This window comes from Anolis sagrei, chromosome 6, assembly GCF_037176765.1.
Source record: "Anolis sagrei isolate rAnoSag1 chromosome 6, rAnoSag1.mat, whole genome shotgun sequence".
Taxonomy (NCBI): domain Eukaryota; kingdom Metazoa; phylum Chordata; class Lepidosauria; order Squamata; family Dactyloidae; genus Anolis; species Anolis sagrei.
In genome coordinates this window covers 51,223,270-51,243,140 of record NC_090026.1, presented here as the reverse complement: position 1 = coordinate 51,243,140, position 19,871 = coordinate 51,223,270, and the positions used below count along the sequence as shown (strand labels likewise).

General features: G+C 41.7%; 1 protein-coding gene across 1 annotated transcript in view; it reads right to left on the bottom strand.

The window, feature by feature from the left end:
• MRC2 (mannose receptor C-type 2) overlaps positions 1–19,871 on the bottom strand; it is a 97,421-nt gene that overhangs the window by 18,477 nt on the left and 59,073 nt on the right. Inside the window, exons 14-24 of the mRNA XM_060781295.2 lie at positions 18,404–18,506; positions 16,735–16,873; positions 15,071–15,106; positions 13,581–13,741; positions 12,854–12,921; positions 12,647–12,747; positions 9,946–10,079; positions 8,769–8,874; positions 5,598–5,761; positions 4,156–4,264; positions 1,617–1,855 (exon numbers count right to left, since the gene is read on the bottom strand). Of these exons, the coding sequence (XP_060637278.2) occupies positions 1,617–1,855; positions 4,156–4,264; positions 5,598–5,761; positions 8,769–8,874; positions 9,946–10,079; positions 12,647–12,747; positions 12,854–12,921; positions 13,581–13,741; positions 15,071–15,106; positions 16,735–16,873; positions 18,404–18,506 (1,360 nt within the window). The remainder of the gene's footprint in view (positions 1–1,616; positions 1,856–4,155; positions 4,265–5,597; positions 5,762–8,768; positions 8,875–9,945; positions 10,080–12,646; positions 12,748–12,853; positions 12,922–13,580; positions 13,742–15,070; positions 15,107–16,734; positions 16,874–18,403; positions 18,507–19,871) is intronic.

Genomic DNA, 19,871 nt, shown 5'->3' with positions numbered 1-19,871 from the left:
GGATTTCAGATACATTATGTATTATGTTATGTGTACAAATGTGCACAGGAATTAAAAAGTACCACTGCTTCACATCAGCATCCACGATGAATTAAATTAAACAACCACCTGCAGCTCAAAATACAAGTTTATTTGTATTGTCGAAGGCTTTCATGGCCGGAATCACTGGGTTGTTGTAGGTTGTTCCGGGCTATATGGCCATGTTCTAGAGGCATTTTCTCCTGACGTTTCGCCTGCATCTATGGCAAGCATCCTCAGAGGTAGTGAGGTCTGTTGGAAGTAGGAAAATGGGTTTATATATCTGTTGGAATGACCAGGGTGGGACAAAGGACTTTTGTCTGATGGAGCTAGGTGTGAATGTTTCAACTGACCACCTTGATTCGCATTTAATGGCTTGGAAGTGCCTGGGGGGAATCTTTTGTTGGTGGCGGGTGGGTGGGTCACAACCACCATGTCAGACTACACAGAGAAGCCACTGAAATCCACAAGAATGTGGACAATTTCAACAGAAAGGAAGAAACCATGAACATGAACAAAATCTGGCTACCAGTATTAAAAAACTCAAAAATTACAACAGCAAAACAACAGAGAGTAAAGAATCAGGCACATCAAATTACTCCCAACAAAAGATTCCCCTCAGGCACTTCCAAGCCATTAAATGCTAATCAAGGTGGTCAGTTGAAACATTCACACCTAGTTCCAGCAGACAAAAGTCCTTTGTCCCACCCTGGTCATTCCACAGATATATAAACCCATTTTCCTAGTTCCAACAGACCTCACTACCTCTGAGGATGCTTGCCACAGATGCAGGCGAAACATCAGGAGAAAATGCCTCTAGAACATGGCCATATAGCCCGGAAAAACCTACAACAACACAAGTTTATTTGCCAAATATCCATTATTATCTGAAAAGGAATCTGCTTTGAATTAGGGGAACTTTAAATTACTTCTAGGCATTCTTGTTAATGGGTTATATAATTACATTTCTTTCTTTCTTTTTCCCCCCGTCAATCAATATGAAACTCTGATTCTGGCTGCCAAGCTTGGACTCACTTTTAAGTGAACCTTACATACATTCATCTTTTGAAACTCTGGCCACTGACTGTAACTCAGGGTGTAGCTACACTGTAAAATTAATGCAGTTTGGCACCACTTTAGCTGCTATGGCTCAGTGCTATGGAATCATGGGAGTAGTTTTACCCAGTCTTTAGCATTCCCTACAAAATAGAACTGGGCCATGGCCAGTATCACACTGCATTAATTCTACAGTGTCGATGCAGTCATAGAAAACATTTAAACTTCACCTCCAGGTGATATATTTTCAGTTTTCCTCAAAACAAAACCCCCAAGCCAGCAAAGTTGGCACTTGTAAAAATCTCTTTGTTTTTTTATATTGATGCATTGAATTTTGCTGTTTCCTGTGTGTTGTGAACCGCTGTGAGTCGCCTCCAGGCTGAGAACAGCGGTATAGAAGTAAAGCAAATAAATAAATAAATACAATTTCTGCCTTTGCTTGTCCCCCACTTCTTAGTGCTGACTGAAGCAGGGGGCTTTGCCTTTCAGCACAGCAGGACCAGCCCAGCCTTCCCCATGCCTTGGCCTCACAGGTGTCTCACCTCTTCGTTGGACAGGCCAATCCAGAGCGGGGCACGCACACTGCTGATGGCTTGGGTGAGGTAGGCCTGGGTATATGGCTCCATCACATTCACCAGACTTGCGTTGAGGCTCTCACAGAGAAGCACAGCGTCGTGCCACTTGAGCGGCTTCTTGAGGATGCGGTAAGTCCGGTTCAGATATAAAAGGGTGGTGTTGGGAGCAGGGGAAAAGGTTGCTGGGGAAGGATTTAGGGTAGGATCTAGAGCAGGGGTGGGGAAAGAAGATCAAAGCTCTTTAGAATTAAAATCAGGACACCCTTGCAACATTCCTTTACAGCAGGACTTCTTAAATTCTTTCAACTTGCAACATCTTTTTGCCCAAGACATTTTTATGTGATATATAAGTATACAGTGAAAACGTGACTTACAAGCAAACCAATTTATGAGGTTTTTGAGATACAAGCCATCACTCGGTTGATTTTTTGCAAAATGGATGGAGTTAATAATATTAAGGCCTGCAATGACTAACTACCTGCTTGCTGGATTGTAATTAAAAGTTGCTAATGCGAACTGAAAAGTAAACTCTGATAAGGAACCATTGTCACAGTCAGAACCATTGTCACAGAGAATTGAGTTACGAACTAGCGCAAGAGTACGCCACCCACTATCTTAAGCAGGGCTTTAAGGGGGAGTCAGGAATGCTCCTAGCTCTTGTCCTTGCTGTGGTTTCTGCAATCCCAGGCCTTTGGGAGATTGTAGAAAAGCTGTTGTTGTTGTTCATTCGTTCAGTCGTCTCCGACTCTTCGTGACCTCATGGACCAGCCCACGCCAGAGCCCCCTGTCGGCCGTCACCACCTCCAGCTCCTTCAAGGTCAGTCCAGTCACTTCAAGGATGCCATCCATCCATCTTGCCCTTGGTCGGCCCCTCTTCCTTTTGCCTTCCACTTTCCCCAGCATCATTGTCTTCTCTAGGTTTTGCTGTCTCCTCATGATGTGGCCAAAGTACTTCAACTTTGTCTCTAGTATCCTTCCCTCCAGTGAGCAGCCGAGCTTTATTTCCTGGAGGATGGACTGGTTGGATCTTCTCGCAGTCCAAGGCACTCTCAGAACTTTCCTCCAACACCACAGTTCAAAAGCATCTATCTTCCTTCGCTCAGCCTTCCCTAAGGTCCAGCTCTCACATCTGTACGTTACTACAGGGAATACCATGGCTTTGACTAGGCGGATCTTTGTTGCCAGTCTGATGTCTCTACTCTTTACGATTTTATCGAGACTGGACATTGCTCTCCTCCCAAGAAGTAAGCGTCTTCTGATTTCCTGGCCACAGTCTGCATCTGCAGTAATCTTTGCGCCTAGAAATACAAAGTCTGTCACGATCTCCACATTTTCTCCCTCTATTTTCCAGTTGTCAATCATTCTTGTTGCCATAATCTTGGTTTTTTTGATGTTTAGCTGCAACCCAGCTTTTGCGCTTTCTTCTTTCACCTTGATTAGAAGGCTCCTCAGCTCCTCCTCGCTTTCGGCCATCAGAGTGGTGTCATCTGCATATCTGAGGTTGTTAAGGTTTCTTCCACCAATTTTCACCCCAGGTTTGCATTCCTCAAGCATGATGTGTTCTGCATACAAGTTAAAAAGATTGGGTGAGAGTATGCAGCCTTGCCGTACGCCTTTCCCAATCTTGAACCAGTCTGTTGTTCCGTGGTCAGTTCTGACTGTTGCTACTTGGTCCTTGTACAGATTCCTCGGGAGAGAGACAAGGTGGCTTGGGATGCCCATCCCACCAAGAACTTGCCACAATTTATTATGATCCACACAGTCAAAGGCTTTAGAATAGTCAATGAAGCAGAAATAGATGTTTTTCTGAAACTCCCTGCCTTTCTCCATTATCCAGCGGATATTGGCAATCTGGTCTCTCGTTCCTCTGCCTTTTCTAAACCCAGCTTGAACATCTGGCAATTCTTTCTCCATGTATTGCTGGAGTCTTCCTTGCAGGATCTTGAGCATTACCTTACTGGCATGAGAAATAAGGGCCACTGTACGGAAGTTGGAGCAGTCTTTCGCATTTCCCTTTTTTGGTATGGGGATATAAGTTGATTTTTTCCAGTCTGATGGCTGAGGGGCCAGGAATCTACCGTCAGTAAAATTCGATCCTGATTAAAATAGATACCTGTTGTTCTGATCATTGCAGAAGAACTTTACTGAAGTTTCCCCTTATAGCAAGAAAAGGAAACTTAAGCTATTTCCCAACTCTTGTTTTATAATTATCAATTAGCACAGCAGCATCAGTTTAAATCAAAAGTCTAATCTAATAGAACTCTCAGAACATTATACATGTATTTTATTAAAACTTCTCTCCAACCAGCCACTTCCATCAGCTGTCAGTCCTTACCTGCTTCTATAAAGAAACATCAGTCCTTCAGAGGAAAGATTACAGCAACCATGACTTCTTTCTCTAACCATGTTCTAGGATAAATCCTGGAGGTATGAGCAACAGTGGCACAAACAGAACTGTAGGCCAGCTAACGTTGTCCTCTTTGCATATTCTACCCCACCACATTACCTTTGCTCCTCTGGCAGATGAAGCCATGTTTCTCCTCCAGGCAGTTCCTATCATCCCAACGACCAGTGAAGAGGAATGGGGAGCCATGCCATACTACAGCACAATTGGTCTGTAAGAAGCAGGAGCAAGAAGATCAAAGGCACTCATCTGTGTTCACGATGTCACAGGTTTGTTCTCCAATGCTACAGAACAGACATCCCCAAACTGCGGCCCTCCAGCTGTTTGGGCCTTCAACTCCCAGAATTCCTGACAATTTAGCAAGCTCGTTAGGACTTCTGGGAGTTGGAGGCCCAAACAGCTGGAGGGCCGCAGTTTGAGGATGCCTGCTACAGAGGGTAGAATCAGGTCTATTAATAGTACAATAGATTTTGACTGCAAATTAGAAGGAATGTCTTGACAAGAAGAGCAATTTGGCAGCTGATCCAATTGCCCAGAAAGATGAAGGGTGTCTTCAAAACTAGGCTACCTGCAGGAGATTCTCCAGCCAGAGTTCCTATATCTCACATATTTATACAGAGTTGTATAAATATGTGAGAGGAAGCCACAGGGAGGAGGGAGCAAGCTTGTTTTCTGCTGCCCTGGAGACTAGGACGTGGAACAATGGCTTCAAACTACAAGAAAGAAGATTCCATCTGAACATTAGGAAGAACTTCCTGACTGTGAGAGCCGTTCAGCAGTGGAACTCTGTGTGGTGAAGGCTCCTTCTTTGGAAGCTTTTAAGCAGAGGCCGGATGGCCATCTGTCAGGGGTGATTTGAATGCAATATTCCTGCTTCTTGGCAGGGGGTTGAACTGAATGGCCCATGAGGTCTCTTCAGAGGCGGCCCTAGGTAATTTTCAAGAGTAAGCAAAGAAGTATCCCCCCCCCCCCACCAATCACTGATATATATTTTCTGTTCGTCATGGGAGTTCTGGGTGTCATATTTGGTTCAATTCCAACCTGGGGGTCGGGACACCTAAGGGGGTTGTCAGGGGATACCAGAAGGGTCACCAAAGACCATCAGAAATCACAGTATTTTCTGTTGGTCTTGGGGGTTCTGTGTGGGAAGTTTGGCCCAATTCTACCATTGGTGGAGTTCAGAATGCTCTTTGATTGTAGGTGAACTATACATTCTAGTAACTACAACTCACATATATCAAGGTCTATTTTCCCCCAAGAACGCCTCAAGAGCACCCCTGGGCAAAATCAACTATACTGCAAATGCTTATTTTGCCTAATGGGTTGAGCTGTCCCCGGGTCTCTTCCAACTCTATGATTCTATGATTCCTGTACTCTTTCAGAGGACCGGACCTAATGTTTTATAGGGCCCCTTCAAACTCTCCATATAACGCTCATTCAAAATCGCTCTGCTCCCAACCCCTTTGCATCTGCTGCCTGAAGCAGCTGCCTCGCTCTGCCTAATAATGGTCCCTGGATGGGGGAAGCACAAAGGTTTAGCTTACTGGGTTGTCACTGGCAGTGGATGTTTTGTACCCAGATGGCTCACCAGGAGCCCAGTTGACATATTGGACCAGTTCAGACTCCACCCACTGGAATTCCTTCTTCGCATCATGGAAGCCAATCCACAGGTCAAAAGTTATGTTTGGGAGAAGAGTGGTTATGAAAGCTGTGGGAAGGAAGCAAAGAAATGGAAAGTGCTTGACATTATTTGAGAAATATAGGGGCTCTGTGCTTATAAGGAGGACTGAGAAGTCATAATAGTGTGTTGCTACGAGTTTTCCAGGCTGTATGGCAATGTTCCAGAAGCATTCTCTTTATATAAACCCCACTTGCCTAGTTTCCCAAAGACCTCACAACATCTGAGGATGCCTGCCATTGATGTGGGTGAAGCATCAGGAGAGAATGCTTCTTTTTTTAAATATATTTTTATTAGTTTTCTTAGAATGCATCAATACATCAATACCTTCAATACTCTTATATTCCGTCCTCAATTCATTACATCAACTATAAGTGTATATATTATTAATTCATCGTACTCATGTCTTTCTATATTGCTTTTTAAATCTTTCATGAAATTCAGTTTGGGACCATTCGGACAATAAATATTGCAAATCAGTATTTTTTTATTGTTTATTTCAATAAGGATACCAACATCTTTATTATCTTTAAAAACTTGTTTCAGTGTTAGCCATGTTTTTGCATAAAGGACTACTCCTCTCTTCTTTTCGTTGCATAACGCATAAAATTATTTGCCCAGTCTTTCATGTGTTAAGTGTTTTATATGTTTGTTTGCGATGTGCATTTCTTGAAGTGCGATCAGATCATATTTTTTTTGTATTAAGAAATTAAAAATTCTATTTCTTTTATTTGGGAATTAATGCCGTTGATATTATTGGAGTAAATTCTGAGATCCTTATTCATGTAGGTTTTCTTGCATCTCCCATTGAATTACCTCCTGGGGCAACATCAATTGGTAATTTTCTGGGGGAAATTCTCTTAATCTCTTTTGTTCTCTTTCTTTTAGTCCATTCCATGTTTTGTTCCAAAATACCATTTCTTCTTGTGGAGGTAATTTTCCATCTACTTCTTTTAAGCCGTTCTCAATAAATTTTCTCCAAACTTCATCAAAGTCATTTTCCTTCCATACCCCTTTCCTGACTCTTAACCTACATGTCAATTTATCATTTATTGCTATTTTCCATAGTTCTTTATACCATTCTTCAATTGGTATATTTATTTTACCTTTCCAATTCTTTGCTATCAGTAATCTTGCTGCAGTTAACATATTACCTATTGCATCTTTCTCTGTTTTTTTCAATTTCTTAACGTTATTTAGTGACAACAGTGCAATGCTTGCACTTTTTCCTATTTTCATATCTATTATAGCTTCTATTTCTCCAAATACCTTCCCCCAAAATTCATTTACATATTTACATTGCCACCACATATGTATATATGTACCTACAGCCTGGCAACCTCTCCAACAATTTTTTTTTTGTGGCATTCCTGGAACATGGCCATACAGCCCGGAAAACTCACAGCAACCCAGTGATTCCAGCCATGAAAGTCTTCAACAACTCAATCATAATACTAATTTTCAGTTTTGCCCAACTCCACAATTGTCCAATGCAAAAGAATGGTACCAATAACTAGGTTTGTTTCAGAATAGAAATGAATAGCTCCCCCAAGTAAGAGAACAAACAAATGCCTAGCTACTGAACATTGACAGAACTGACAAATTACAATTAATTTAGACACTTCTTTTTTTCATCTTTTCTTTTGTTCTTAATATGTAAGGAAGACATAACAAATTTCTATTTCAAAAATAATATGTTGATTTCCTTTGAAGCAAGGAGTAATATTTTCCACTTATTGTTTAGTTAATTTTTTAAAAAAAATTAAATTTTAATGGATTTTTGAAGACATTTTGAATAATTTTTCAAGTTTTATGGCATTCTCTTATCAATCCTAAGTTTTGCTTTCTAAGTAACCAAAAGGAATAAAAAGTAACAAAAAGGTTATGGAACGCCCTCCCTAGAGATATCAGATTGTCCCCCTCCCTTTTAACATTCAAGACATAGCTTTTTGAGCAAGCATTTGTAAATGCAGAGTAACTGACACAGGAAAATTGAACGACTAGACATTATTTTTGTCATGTCAGGAGCATCCTGTTGTGAGAGAATTGGCCGTCTGCAAGGACGTTGCCCAGGGGACGCCTGGATGATTTGATGATTTTATCATCCTTGTGGGAGGCTTCTCTCATGTCCCCGCATGAGGAGCTGGAGCTGATAGAGAGAGCTCATCCACGTCTCCCTGGATTCGAACCTGCGACCTGTCCTGCCGACACAGGGCTTTAACCCATTGCGCCACCGGGGGCTTCATGACTAGACGATGGGACCGGACAATGTTTTTAACAAGGAGACGCTAATGATTTATGGTTTTATTGATTTTATTATGGTTTTTATATTATATGTTAATGTTTTTAATTGTATTTATGGTATTGTGGGCATTGAATTGTTGCCCTGTAAACCACCCTGAATTGCCTGTGGGCTGTAAATAAATAAATAAATAAATATTTTAAACATTATTATAAATTTGTTTTCACAAATTTTTCTCCTCAAACACCTTGTTAATAGGAAGAAAACAGAGTTAAATGACGGCTTTCCAAACATATGATATATTAGAAGACGGTTGTCATTATCTTGTCATGTTTGTGACCTCTTGTGAGATCTGATTTGCTGAAAGCAAATCAATTGGTCTTATTTAAGATGGCAATTCTCAGGTAAATAACTCGACCCATAAAAAAGCCTGATGCCAGCACACCTCTCACATGCCCAAAGAAACTGCATTTTCCTATTTCCTTGCTTTAGCAAATACTTCTACCTGGACCCCAACTTGTTTAATTTGTGTGGTCGTTTGTATCTGCATGTGTACAGTGGGTCCGCTCTAGTTCCAGGATCCATCACAGATGCAAAGAAAAATGTGGGCAATCTTTCCTTATATTCTTAAATGGCAATAGTGTGACTCCACATGTTCATGCTGCCACCATTTACTATTTGAGGCACAACAATCCATAGTCACAATAAATTGCAGATCCACATCCAATGCCTCTTGAAGGCTCACTGTACATATGTATTTGCATGTGAACAAAAGAAATCTTGGATAAACTTTACCTTGTTCCAGGTGATTGGCGACAGTAGCCAACATGCCCCCCTGAATCTCACACTTGCGCTTAGCTTCTGGCCATGTCACCTGCTCTTGGCTGTGAATCCTAAAGCACTTCATAGCATAGATAAAAAGAAGAAATGAAATGAAAGGTTTTTTGTCATTAATTTTTCTTTTGATTTATTGCTTCGTTTTTTTGTTGCAACCACAAGAATCTAATGAGATCAGCTGAGAGACTGTGACTCTCATCCATTTAATCCTCGCTGGGCTTTGAGTCCTAGCCTTGCGAGACCCAGCTTGACACCTCACCCCCTCCATAACACCAGCTTTCAGTTGTTTACCCTAACAACTAACTTAAGCTAACAACTAACTTGGCTTGAGAGCAAGCTCCCCACCCTACAATCATCCTGAAATTTGAAGAATTTTCTTTCCTTTTTCTGAAGCAGCCAGGACACATGAAGGACTTATTTTCCACCCACCATCCCATAATAATAATAATAATAATAATAATAATAACAACAACACTTTATTTATATATCACTCTATCTCCCCAAGAGGACTCAGAGCAGTTCCCAGGTAACATCACAAAACATACAAAGTAAAAAACAACATACATAACCATAAGATTAACAAAACAAAATATAAGCATAAAAATTGTCGTCATAACACACATATTAAAAGAATCCTGCCTGTTCAAGGCAATTTAAAAATTTAAAGGTCCGAGCCAAGATTTGTGCAAGACCAGAAATTCTAGGGGGCCCGGGAATTAAGTCCAATGCTATGGCAGGCAACAATAATATTAGGTACGGGTCTGTGGCTGTTCATTCCGGGGCCGATTAGAGGAAATGATCTGGATAATTGGTGGGAAGAATACGGCCGTATTTGACAATGTGTAGGGCTGAGTTAGAACGGGTAATTTTCAAATATTTGTTGAAACCACCAGGTGTTCAAGCTCTTACGAAAGGAAGGGAGGGATGGGGCCTGTCTTATTTCCCTTGGAAGGGCATTCCAGAGGCGGGGGCCACCACTGAGAAGGCCCTCTCTCTCGTCCCCACCAACCGCGCTTGAGACGGTAGTGGGACCGAGAGGAGGACCTCCCTGGAAGATTGAAGCAAGACTGGAAATTCCCCGAACGCTCTGACTTCTAAGATAGATGTTACATATATGCTGACAAAGGAGCAGTACCTTATTGCTGAGTTCATGCCAACCCTGGGCACAACTGCCAGGTGTTGGCATGGGCACTGATGGCAAGGTGGTTCTATTGCTACGTTTACAGATGTAAGGCAAGTCAGTGAGACATTTCTGGTCACCCCAGTCCTCTGCAGAAGAAGGAAAAATGAAGTGTCAGTGGATTTGTGTTGGCTTCATACATGACATGTAAGATACAATTGGCTTCTTAAGAGAAGACATGGAAGACCCAATTTCCCTCTACACATGCACACATTTAGGCTGGTATCCTGATAGTCATATATACAGGAATAATGTCACCCAAGTTTGGTTGTTACTAAAGTTCTATTTTCTTCCACTTTCTACAACAGGGGTCCTCAAATTAAGGCCCAGGGGCCGGATGCGGCCCTCCAAGGTCATTTACCCAGCCCTCGCTCAGGGTCAACTTAAGTCTGAAACGACTTGAAAGGACACAACAATAACAACAATCCTATCTCATCAGCCAAAAGTAGGCCCACACTTCCCATTGAAATACTAATAATTTTATATTTGTTGAAATTGTTCTTCATTTTAATTATTGTATTGTTTTAAAGTGGGGTTTTTTTGCACTACAAATAAGATACGTGCAGTGTGCATAGGAATTCATTCATTTTTTTTCAAATTATAATGCAGCCCTCCAACAGTTTGAGGGACTGTGACTTGGCCCTCTGTTTAAAAAGTTTGGGGACCCCTGTTCTACAAAGACCAAAGTCCCTAGACACACCATTTAGCTGCCGCTGTCCTCCCACCTGCCCCCTATAACCATTCAGTGACTAGCAGAGAGCAAGGGGTCCTCATATCCAGACACAAAAACCAAATATTCCCTGAGAGCGCTGGAAAACCACAGCAGATCCCAATTGATGGGATCATTGATCTGTTTCTGGGGACATAACCAGATGTTTCCTCCATCTTCCCAACTCTCCACCAGTCACTAAAAGGGGAGCTGCAGTAGCTAAATAATAAGTCTGGAAGCATGATGAGAACAGATATGTAGGGTAGTTCCACCTGTGGAACTATTAAACCATGTTGTGCCATACAAGCTTTTGAGCTTTATATTACAACTTCTAGCACAGGAAAAAAATCTGGAAGAGAATTTGTGAAGAAATCTCCTATAGTCTCGGAACACCAGTAAAAACCAGTAACTGCAAGTGAAAATGTACATTATGTGTAGCAGGACAGCAGTAGTCAACCTGCATATTTTCCTGCAATTTTTTTGTGAATTTCTATTTTCTCTTGAGGAACTCTGGAAAGACAGTTACAAAACAGAATTAGGAAGGGAGGGAGAGGGAGATATCCCAATAGTGCCTTAGTGGTAAAGAAATGCAGGTGAAGGACTCCTTGATCACTGTAACCTTTTCCCCTCTTTCCTTTTTTAATAGGGGAAACACTGAATAGATGGTTAGGTTTTTCCCCAGGAGACTGATGTGACTGCATTTCTTATAGATCCATCTGAATTTTTCCAGCTTCTGTGAACACACTTTCATCTATTTGTATCACTCTGGTCCTAAGGGACTCAAGATGGTAGGTGAAATCCATTATCATTATGAAAATAAGTGACTTGGTGATTTCAGAAAATAATTAGAAGAACTCAGAGTTTCATAGTTTCTTGTGTTCTTCGAGTCCTCAACAACAAGAGGTTCAGCCATAAGTGAATGCCAGAAAAAATAGACAAGTCACTAGAAACCTATTCACACTACCTAAGTATAGTGCTATATTCGTCTTTAGTAACCATGGCTGCATTCTGGTGTTTGTAGTTCTATGAGATGGTAGATCTCAATGCCCTTCCCTAAACTGCAAATCCCAGTATTCCATGGGATGTTGCCATGGCAACTGAAGTTGAATGAAAAACCGGGCAAGGAATTATTTTGGTCTTGGGGGTTGGGTTCCACACATCTGCCCTCAATCTATGGAGTCTTAATTACTTAGGTGATGCCTCGTAGTCCGAGGATGATAGTCCCCCAAGTGTAGTATCCTGGCGGTGGGTCCATAGGTGACTGTGGAGCCTACCCCTTCTCCCTAACCTGGCCCTCACTTTATTTTTATCCCTCCTTCCTTTTGATATAGAGACTTAGGGTAGATAATAATAATAATAATAATAATAATAATAATAATAATATATTTATACCCTGCCACCATCTCCCCAATGGGGACTCGGAGCAGCTTACATGAGGCCAAGCCCAAACACAAATTACAGCAGCATAAAACTGAAAACGCAGACAGTAAACAATAACATCATAATTACATAAAGCATGTAAAAACATAACAGTATAAAATTACAATAAACACAGTGACAATGGGCGGGCTACATGTAAAATTTTAAAGAAAAAACTGATTAAAAACTAATTAAAACTCGAGTGAGGTAAAGAAGATAAGAAGATAAGGGTAGAATTCACACACAACGCATATTTTTCCACTTAGCAAGACTAGTAGCGATCAGGGGGATCCTATTGCTCTAGGGAGAAGGACTTGTGGGGAGGGGATAATTTCCTCAAGACTCTCTGCTGACTGGGTGACGAACCTCAGTTGGCCAGATTAGACCTGGAGGGCTGCAATCTCTCCTCCCCTCCCCTTTTGGAACCAAAACGGAACTACACAGCCCAATTCTCAGCTAAGCAGAAACGAACATGGCATCTGACTTATTTAGGAACGTCAGGAATTTGTATGCTAACCCACTATGCACCTCGGCTCGCTGTCATGTACACACATTTCTTGTCCTTGCTGATAGGCCGTGGCTTGCCTGGTGCCCACAAGATGAAGTTCAAGAGGGAATCGTCAGACCACCTGGAAAGGCAAAAAGGTCAATTGGAAAACTTCTACAGTAGAAATTTGGGTGACAAAGAAAGTCTTTTGAATAGCAACATTGAGGGCTAGGGAGACAGAGACTCACCGAAATCGTCCATCGTTCTCATAGGTGTTCAGTCCAATCCACCAGTGCTGCTCCTGGCCTCTTGAGAACTAGCCAGATGGAAGAATTGTACATATGTATATTAGACGGCCAATTCTCTCACACCAGAAGCGACTTGCAGTTTCTCAAGTCGCCCCTGACACGACAAAAAAAAATCATTATGAAAACAAGTGACTTGGTGATTTCAGAAAATAATTAGAATAACTTGGAGCCTCAGAGTTTCATAGTTTCTTGTGTTTAGAGGTGTCAAAAAGAGGAAAGGAAAACTCAGCCTTACTCTTGCCAAAGAGGACAAGAGGAATCTGCTAAACGTAATCGTTGTTTTTGTAGCTTTTTCGGGCTATATGGCCATGTTCTAGAAGCATTCTCTCCTGACATTTTGCCTGCATCTATGGCAAGCATCCTCAGAGGTTGTGAGGTCACAACCTCTGAGGATGCTTGCCATAGATGCAGGCAAAACATCAGGAGAGAATGCTTCTAGAATATGGCCATATAGCCCAAAAAACCTACAACAACCCAGTGATTCCAGCCATGAAAGCCTTTGACAATACAATCCTTGTTTAGTCAGCCATCCTTTGTTTTCTATTTTACCAACCCCATTTTTGGTCAAACTTTGTCTCAAAAGCTAGACTGGTGAAGCTAGTTCCATGGCTAATAGTTACTGTATTTATCAGCACAATGATTTCATAAGTTTCAAATGCTTCCCTACCTTCTTCAAGTTTTGCCCCAGAAAGTCCAGCTCAGCTTGGCTGTGAACTGACGCCAGGTCAGCTTGGAACCAAGTACAGATCCGCTGAGCCTGCACCCAAGTGGAGTGATGGTCAAAGAACTTGTACTCAGCATCCTGATACTTCACCCACTCATTGCTCCCTGTAGGAAAAACAGGAAATGTGATGAGATTTTGACATGACTTGATCTTTTCAGAGTAACAATTTTAACTAATCCTTAGAGCAAACATTCATTCCCATTTGAGAATTTAGCTCTTCTGAGAAAACAGCTACAGAACATGATGGACTGACACAGTCAGAGATTCCTGAAAAAATTTCAAAATCTGCTCTTCATCTAATGATATGGACTCTAAGACATTAAGTTGTGTCTGTTTGTGTGGCTTCGGTTGCCTGTTGACTTATGATAACCTATTCATGTCATAGAATTTTCTTGGGCAAAAGAAACTCAAAGGTGTTTTATTCTAGTTCAGTGGTTCTCAACTTGTGGGTCCCCAGATGTTTTGGCCTTCAACTGCCAGAAATCCTAACAGCTGGTAAACTGGCTGGGATTTCTGGGAGTTGTAGGCCAAAACACCTGGGGACCCACAAGTTGAGAACCACTGTTCTAGTTCTTTCCTTCAAAATCTACTCTACAGAACTTAGTTTTCATTTTTGGTCTCCCATTTTTGGACCCTGCTTCCAAGATAAGATGGGATATCATTTCACAGAATCATAGAATAATAGTTGAAAGATATCTCATCCAACCCCCTCCAGATGTTGCTGGATAACAGCTTCCATTATCCTTGAGCACTGGCTATGGTGGATGTGGAAACTGAAACTGAGATTCAACCCAACTGGAAGGCCACAGGTTCCTGAGATGTGTTGAATCAAATGAATTATCATCCCATACAAAAAGCTTGGTTCTTATCAGAAACCAAACCATAAACTCTCAAAGGAAAAAAGGGGCTAATAACAGTCAATTGCTATGCTTTCCAGAAACTAGGATCTGCCCTGGGGAATAACCTAACCATCTATTTTCTCTTGAGGAACTGTGGCCATGCTCCCTTCCTAAATCTCAAACTGTGGTCCAGAAAATTCACTTTCTCTAACCCTGCTATATCTCTTTCTACCTCTACACCTACACTCTGGTGACAAATCCATTATGTTAGGTTTCAAAAATATGATGCAGTTAAAAACAAATGAAACAGTTTCACTCCTTCCCTCTAGCCTGGATTGAACCTGAACAGCTGCTACTCAGAATGTCTTGTGAATTTGTAGTCCACAAGCCACTGACAGCAAATCTCTGATAAGCTCCAACAAAGAAACAAACAATTGTAACTAATGGGCAGAAATGTGGTATGGCACATGCGGGAAATAATGCCAGTCCTCCACATCAAAACACATGTGTTGTGTCTACAAGGTAAGAAAGGAAGGGAGAGAGACTTTCATGGAAAAGAAGCTTTAATGGGGTTGGTGGAATATATATACTCACCCTGGACAGTTGTCTCTGGTTCTTTTATCTCAGTGCCTATTAAACAACACCACAGGATCAACATGTGAGAAAAGGAGTAAAACAAGCATATTTCAGCATGTTTTTTAAGTTCATGATACCAAAAAGAAGCTGCCTTCCAATGATAATAATTAGAGCAACAATAGTAACAACAATAATAGAACAAGCTCCTATTTGTACTATAATCCATGGTGGTGATGTAGAAGAGCTAAAAAATCTGTCAAAGAACAATGAACCAAGGTAGTTATTATTTATTTGAAGTAAAGTTAGTCCCCAAGTTACAAACATCTGACTTACAAAAGACTCATAGTTAAGAACAGGGGTGAGACGACAGGAAGTAAGAGTAATCTACCTCTCGGAAGGGAAATCATAGAATCATAGAATCAAAGAGTTGGAAGAGACCTCATGGGCCATCCAGTCCAACCCCCTGCCAAGAAGCAGGAATATTGCATTCCAATCACCCTTGACAGATGGCCATCCAGCCTCTGCTTAAAAGCTTCCAAAGAAGGAGCCTCCACCACATTCCGGGGCAGAGAGTTCCACTGCTGAATGGCTCTCACAGTCAGGAAGTTCTTCCTCATGTTCAGATGGAATCTCCTTTCTTGTAGTTTGAAGCCATTGTTTCGCGTCCTAGTCTCCAGGAAAGCAGAAAACAAGCTTGCTCCCTCCTCCCTGTGGCTTCCTCTCACATATTTACACATGGCTATCATATCTCCTCTCAGCCTTCTCTTCTTCAGGCTAAACATGCCCAGCTCTTTAAGCTGCTCCTCATAAGGCTTGTTCTCCAGAGCCTTGATCATTTTAGTTGCCCTCCTCTGGACACGATAACTCTTTTCATTCCTGAAAGAGTTATCATGGGGAAAGGGCGTCTCTACTGAAGCTTTCTTGCCAATCCTTGTTCCACAACGACCCAACTTTTTCAAAATCCAATTCCAACAGAGACAGAAAGTGAAGTGACATCTTCTGAACAGGGGCACAGACAGCAAATCAAACACCACAGGGTGTTAACCCTTCCCTATGCTATCCAAAACTAACTATCTATCTATCTATCTATCTATCTGTTTGTTTTTGGCTGGAGTTATACTTAAACTTTTAAAAATTCAACTTAAGAAAAAATCTACAGAACCTATCTTGTTCATAACTTGGGGGCTGCCTGTGCTTGTATTCTGCCCTTCCACTTCATTAAAAGTGCTCCATTCAATTTCTAACAAGTAAAAAAAGAGAATAAAATTTGAAAAAAAAAGTCAAAGAAACCAATGGACTAACTCTAGAGGAGCCACCTTGCTACATAAGATCCACCGAATTACTGGATATGGAGTTGTATGGTCAGTGCAAGGAGAAGGATTCAGAACCATTTCCCCCTGGTTGCACAATATGAAACATCTTGTCTACATGGTAGCTTGTACCACTTTCTGCCAAGGGTTCAATCCAGTGTACGTCACTGAGGTTTTGTTGTTGTTGTTTTTGCTTTATTGGCCTCATTCTGGCTCAAGGATAATAAGAATTAGACAAAGGAAGACAAACAGGCTGGCTTCTATCTTGCTTCAAAATATGCAGGAAAAAAGAAGAAAACACAACAATGTTGTTCTATTTGCTGTGATTATTTGATTGTGAAATAAATAAATAATCGTTTAAATTCCAGTTACCTTTGGGCAGTTTGCAGATCCAATCCAGTAGCACCTCACACTGAAGAGGCATCCACTGCAAGGATGCCAGGTCCAGTGCCACACAGTTACGGATGTCGTCGTCATCATGGTTACTGCGGTCAAAATTGTGGTATGAAAACTAAAGACCAAAAACATGCATTAGTCCTTGGATCCATTCACACAAAAGAGTTAGAATGCTGCTATTCCTTTTTTAACTGCCATGGTTCCATCCTATGAAACTCTGAGAACACTCTGGCCAAAAATTCTCAATGCCTCATCCCAAAATTGCCAATCATTACTACAGAGGCTGGGTGACAAAAATGTGAGTTTTCCTGGCCCACCATATTAATTATGATTCATGCATGACTTCTTCCACTTCAGGGAACAGTGTTTTCCCAGATGAGCCAATGCTGGATGGGTGGGGTGTGCCTTGGTGCTTCCAACCAGTATTGCTCTTGGGCTATTCTGCCACTAAAGGCTGAAGGCAACCAATGTTGCCGGTATAAAGGTGGCAAAAGCAAGGCAGTACCTATTCTAATCTAAACTAGCCATCCCCTGCCAAGCGTTGCTGTGGCCCACTCTGGTGGTCATGGGGGTTCTGTGTGGGTGGTTTGGCCCAATTGTATCGTTGGTGGGGTTCAAAATGCTCTGTGATTGTAGGTGAACTACAAATCCCAGCAATTACAACTCTCAAATGTCAATATTCTATTTTCCCCAAACTCCACCAGTGTTCACATTTGGGCATATTGAGTATTTGTGTAGAGTTTGGTCCAGATCCATCATTGTTTGAGTCCACAGTGATCTCTGGATGTAAGTGAACTGCAACTCCAAAACCAAAGGACACTGCCCACTAAACCCTTCCAGTATTTTCTATTGGTCATGGGAGAAGTGTGTGCCAAATTTGGTTCAATCCCATCGTTGGTGGGGTTCAGAATGCTCTTTGATTGTAGGTGAACAATAAATCCCAGCAACTACAACTCCCAAATGACAAAATCAATTTTTTTGAGTGAACGACATACATTGGGTTGTTAGGTGTCTTGTGTCCAAATTTGGTATCAATTTGTCCAGTGGTTTTTGAGTTCTGTTAATCCCACAAACGAACATTACATTTTTATTTATATAGATGTTGGCCTACAGCCACACACTCCCCAACAATACTGACCCAATGATGTTGGTCCCACACTACTACCAGTATAAATAAGAAGGTGGGATTTTTCCACTTTACCTCCACACCCTAGATCTTCTCATTTGCAACTATTCCAGTGTTATGGACCTGAAACTGCTGTCAACCTTAGTCAGCACAGTCAATGGTGAGGAAAGATGGGTAACCCAACATCATCTGGAGGGCCACAAGTTGTCCATCCCTCCTTAAATCTAATTCTCATCAGCACCAGCCAAAACAGTTACAGAGTTGGTGCTCTCGTGGTACCATGCGCATGGTGAAAGTCAAACCCACTACTGAAGAGAACACAAAAGGTTTTGACAAATGTCCCAAAAAATTGGGATGAACCAGCCCTGATTACTCAGATCCCTCTTTCTCAATCGGTACATGCCCCCTGAACACCAAAATATCCTATCACTTCAGATGTTCTCTAGTTGGAAGGTTTTCGTAAAATATATATGAAGCATCCCCTGCTCTCTTTAAAATTTACCTAGCTGAGCCACTTACCCCCAGCCCATCACTCCATCGCCAACTCCTCTCAGATCCAGGATCCCGGCGATTGAGCCCAATCCAGAACCAGTGCTGCTCATGGATTTCAGGCTCTGATTCCCTGGAAGAAACCACAAAAAGAAAATTATCAGTGGCTACCAAGGGGGTCACTTTAGAATGTGGCAATCTACAGTAGATCACACTGAATGATGGGGATGGACACAAAAGCACTATAGAATTAACTTGTTTCTACTTAAAACTGTCAAAAAAGGAAGTATTAATAAACCTGTCAAATTATATGAAAATGTGACTGTTTTGGAGGACAACTTCTAAAATCTCCTAGTCAACATGGTCAGTGATCACACTGATTGGAGGGTTCTGAGAGTTGTGGTCCAAGTATGAACTTTTTGAAGTTCTGCATTTTTGTACAAAAACCAAACATATGACATATATTCTACATTTTCCTAGAAACAGAATCGCTAAGCAGGGATCTTTGCCACAACAAAGATCCTTCATTCTTTCCACGACCTGCACAAACAGTGACTTGGCCAGTGTGGTCTACGCCTTGGTTACATCCAGACTGGACTACTGCAATGCGCTCTGTATGGGGCTGCCCTTGAAGACGGCCCGGAAGCTCCGACTGGTATAATGGGCGGCAGCCAGGCTCCTTACTGGAGCAAACTATAGAAGCATACAACACCCCTTTTAAAACAGCTTCACTGGCTGCCGATAAGTTGCCAAGTCAAATTCAAGGTGCAGGTTATGACCTATAAAGCCCTGAATGGTTTGGGCCCCGCCTATCTTTGCAATCGCATCTCCCTCTATGAACTGGCGTGAACTTTAAGATCTTCCGGGGAAGCCCTCCTTTTGCTCCCACCACCGTCACAAGCATGGTTGGTGGGGATGAGAGAGAGGGCCTTCTCGGTGGTGACCCCCCACCTCTGGAATGCCCTTCCTGGAGAAATAAGACAGGCCCCATCCCTCCCCTCAGAGCCTGAAGACCTGGTGGTTTAAACAAACCTTTGAGAACGACTAGTTCCAGCTCTGCCCCAGATACTGTTGAAATTCGCCATATCTTTTTCTACCAATTATCTAGGTCACTTTCTTCTATTAGGCCCTGGAAATGTATAGCCATAGACTCTACCTAATTTCCCAGGCCCCCTAATATCACACTAGCCCGGCCCAGCCTGGCCTTTAAAATTGCCTTGAACAGGCAGGATTATTGTGGTTTTTAATGCTTATATTGTCTTGTTAATTTTATGTTTATACTGTTTTCTTTGTATGTATTGATTATGTTACTTGGAAACCGCTCTGAGTCCCCTTGGGGAGATCGAGCGGTATATAAATAAAGTTTTGTTGTTGTTGTTGATACTGTTTTCCAAGAGATTTGGGAAGCTCTTTTCTTTTTTTTCCCTTTTGGCTTTCAACATCTTTTTATTTCTTATTGGCATTCCATATTATTTAAAATAAATTTGAAAACATGTAT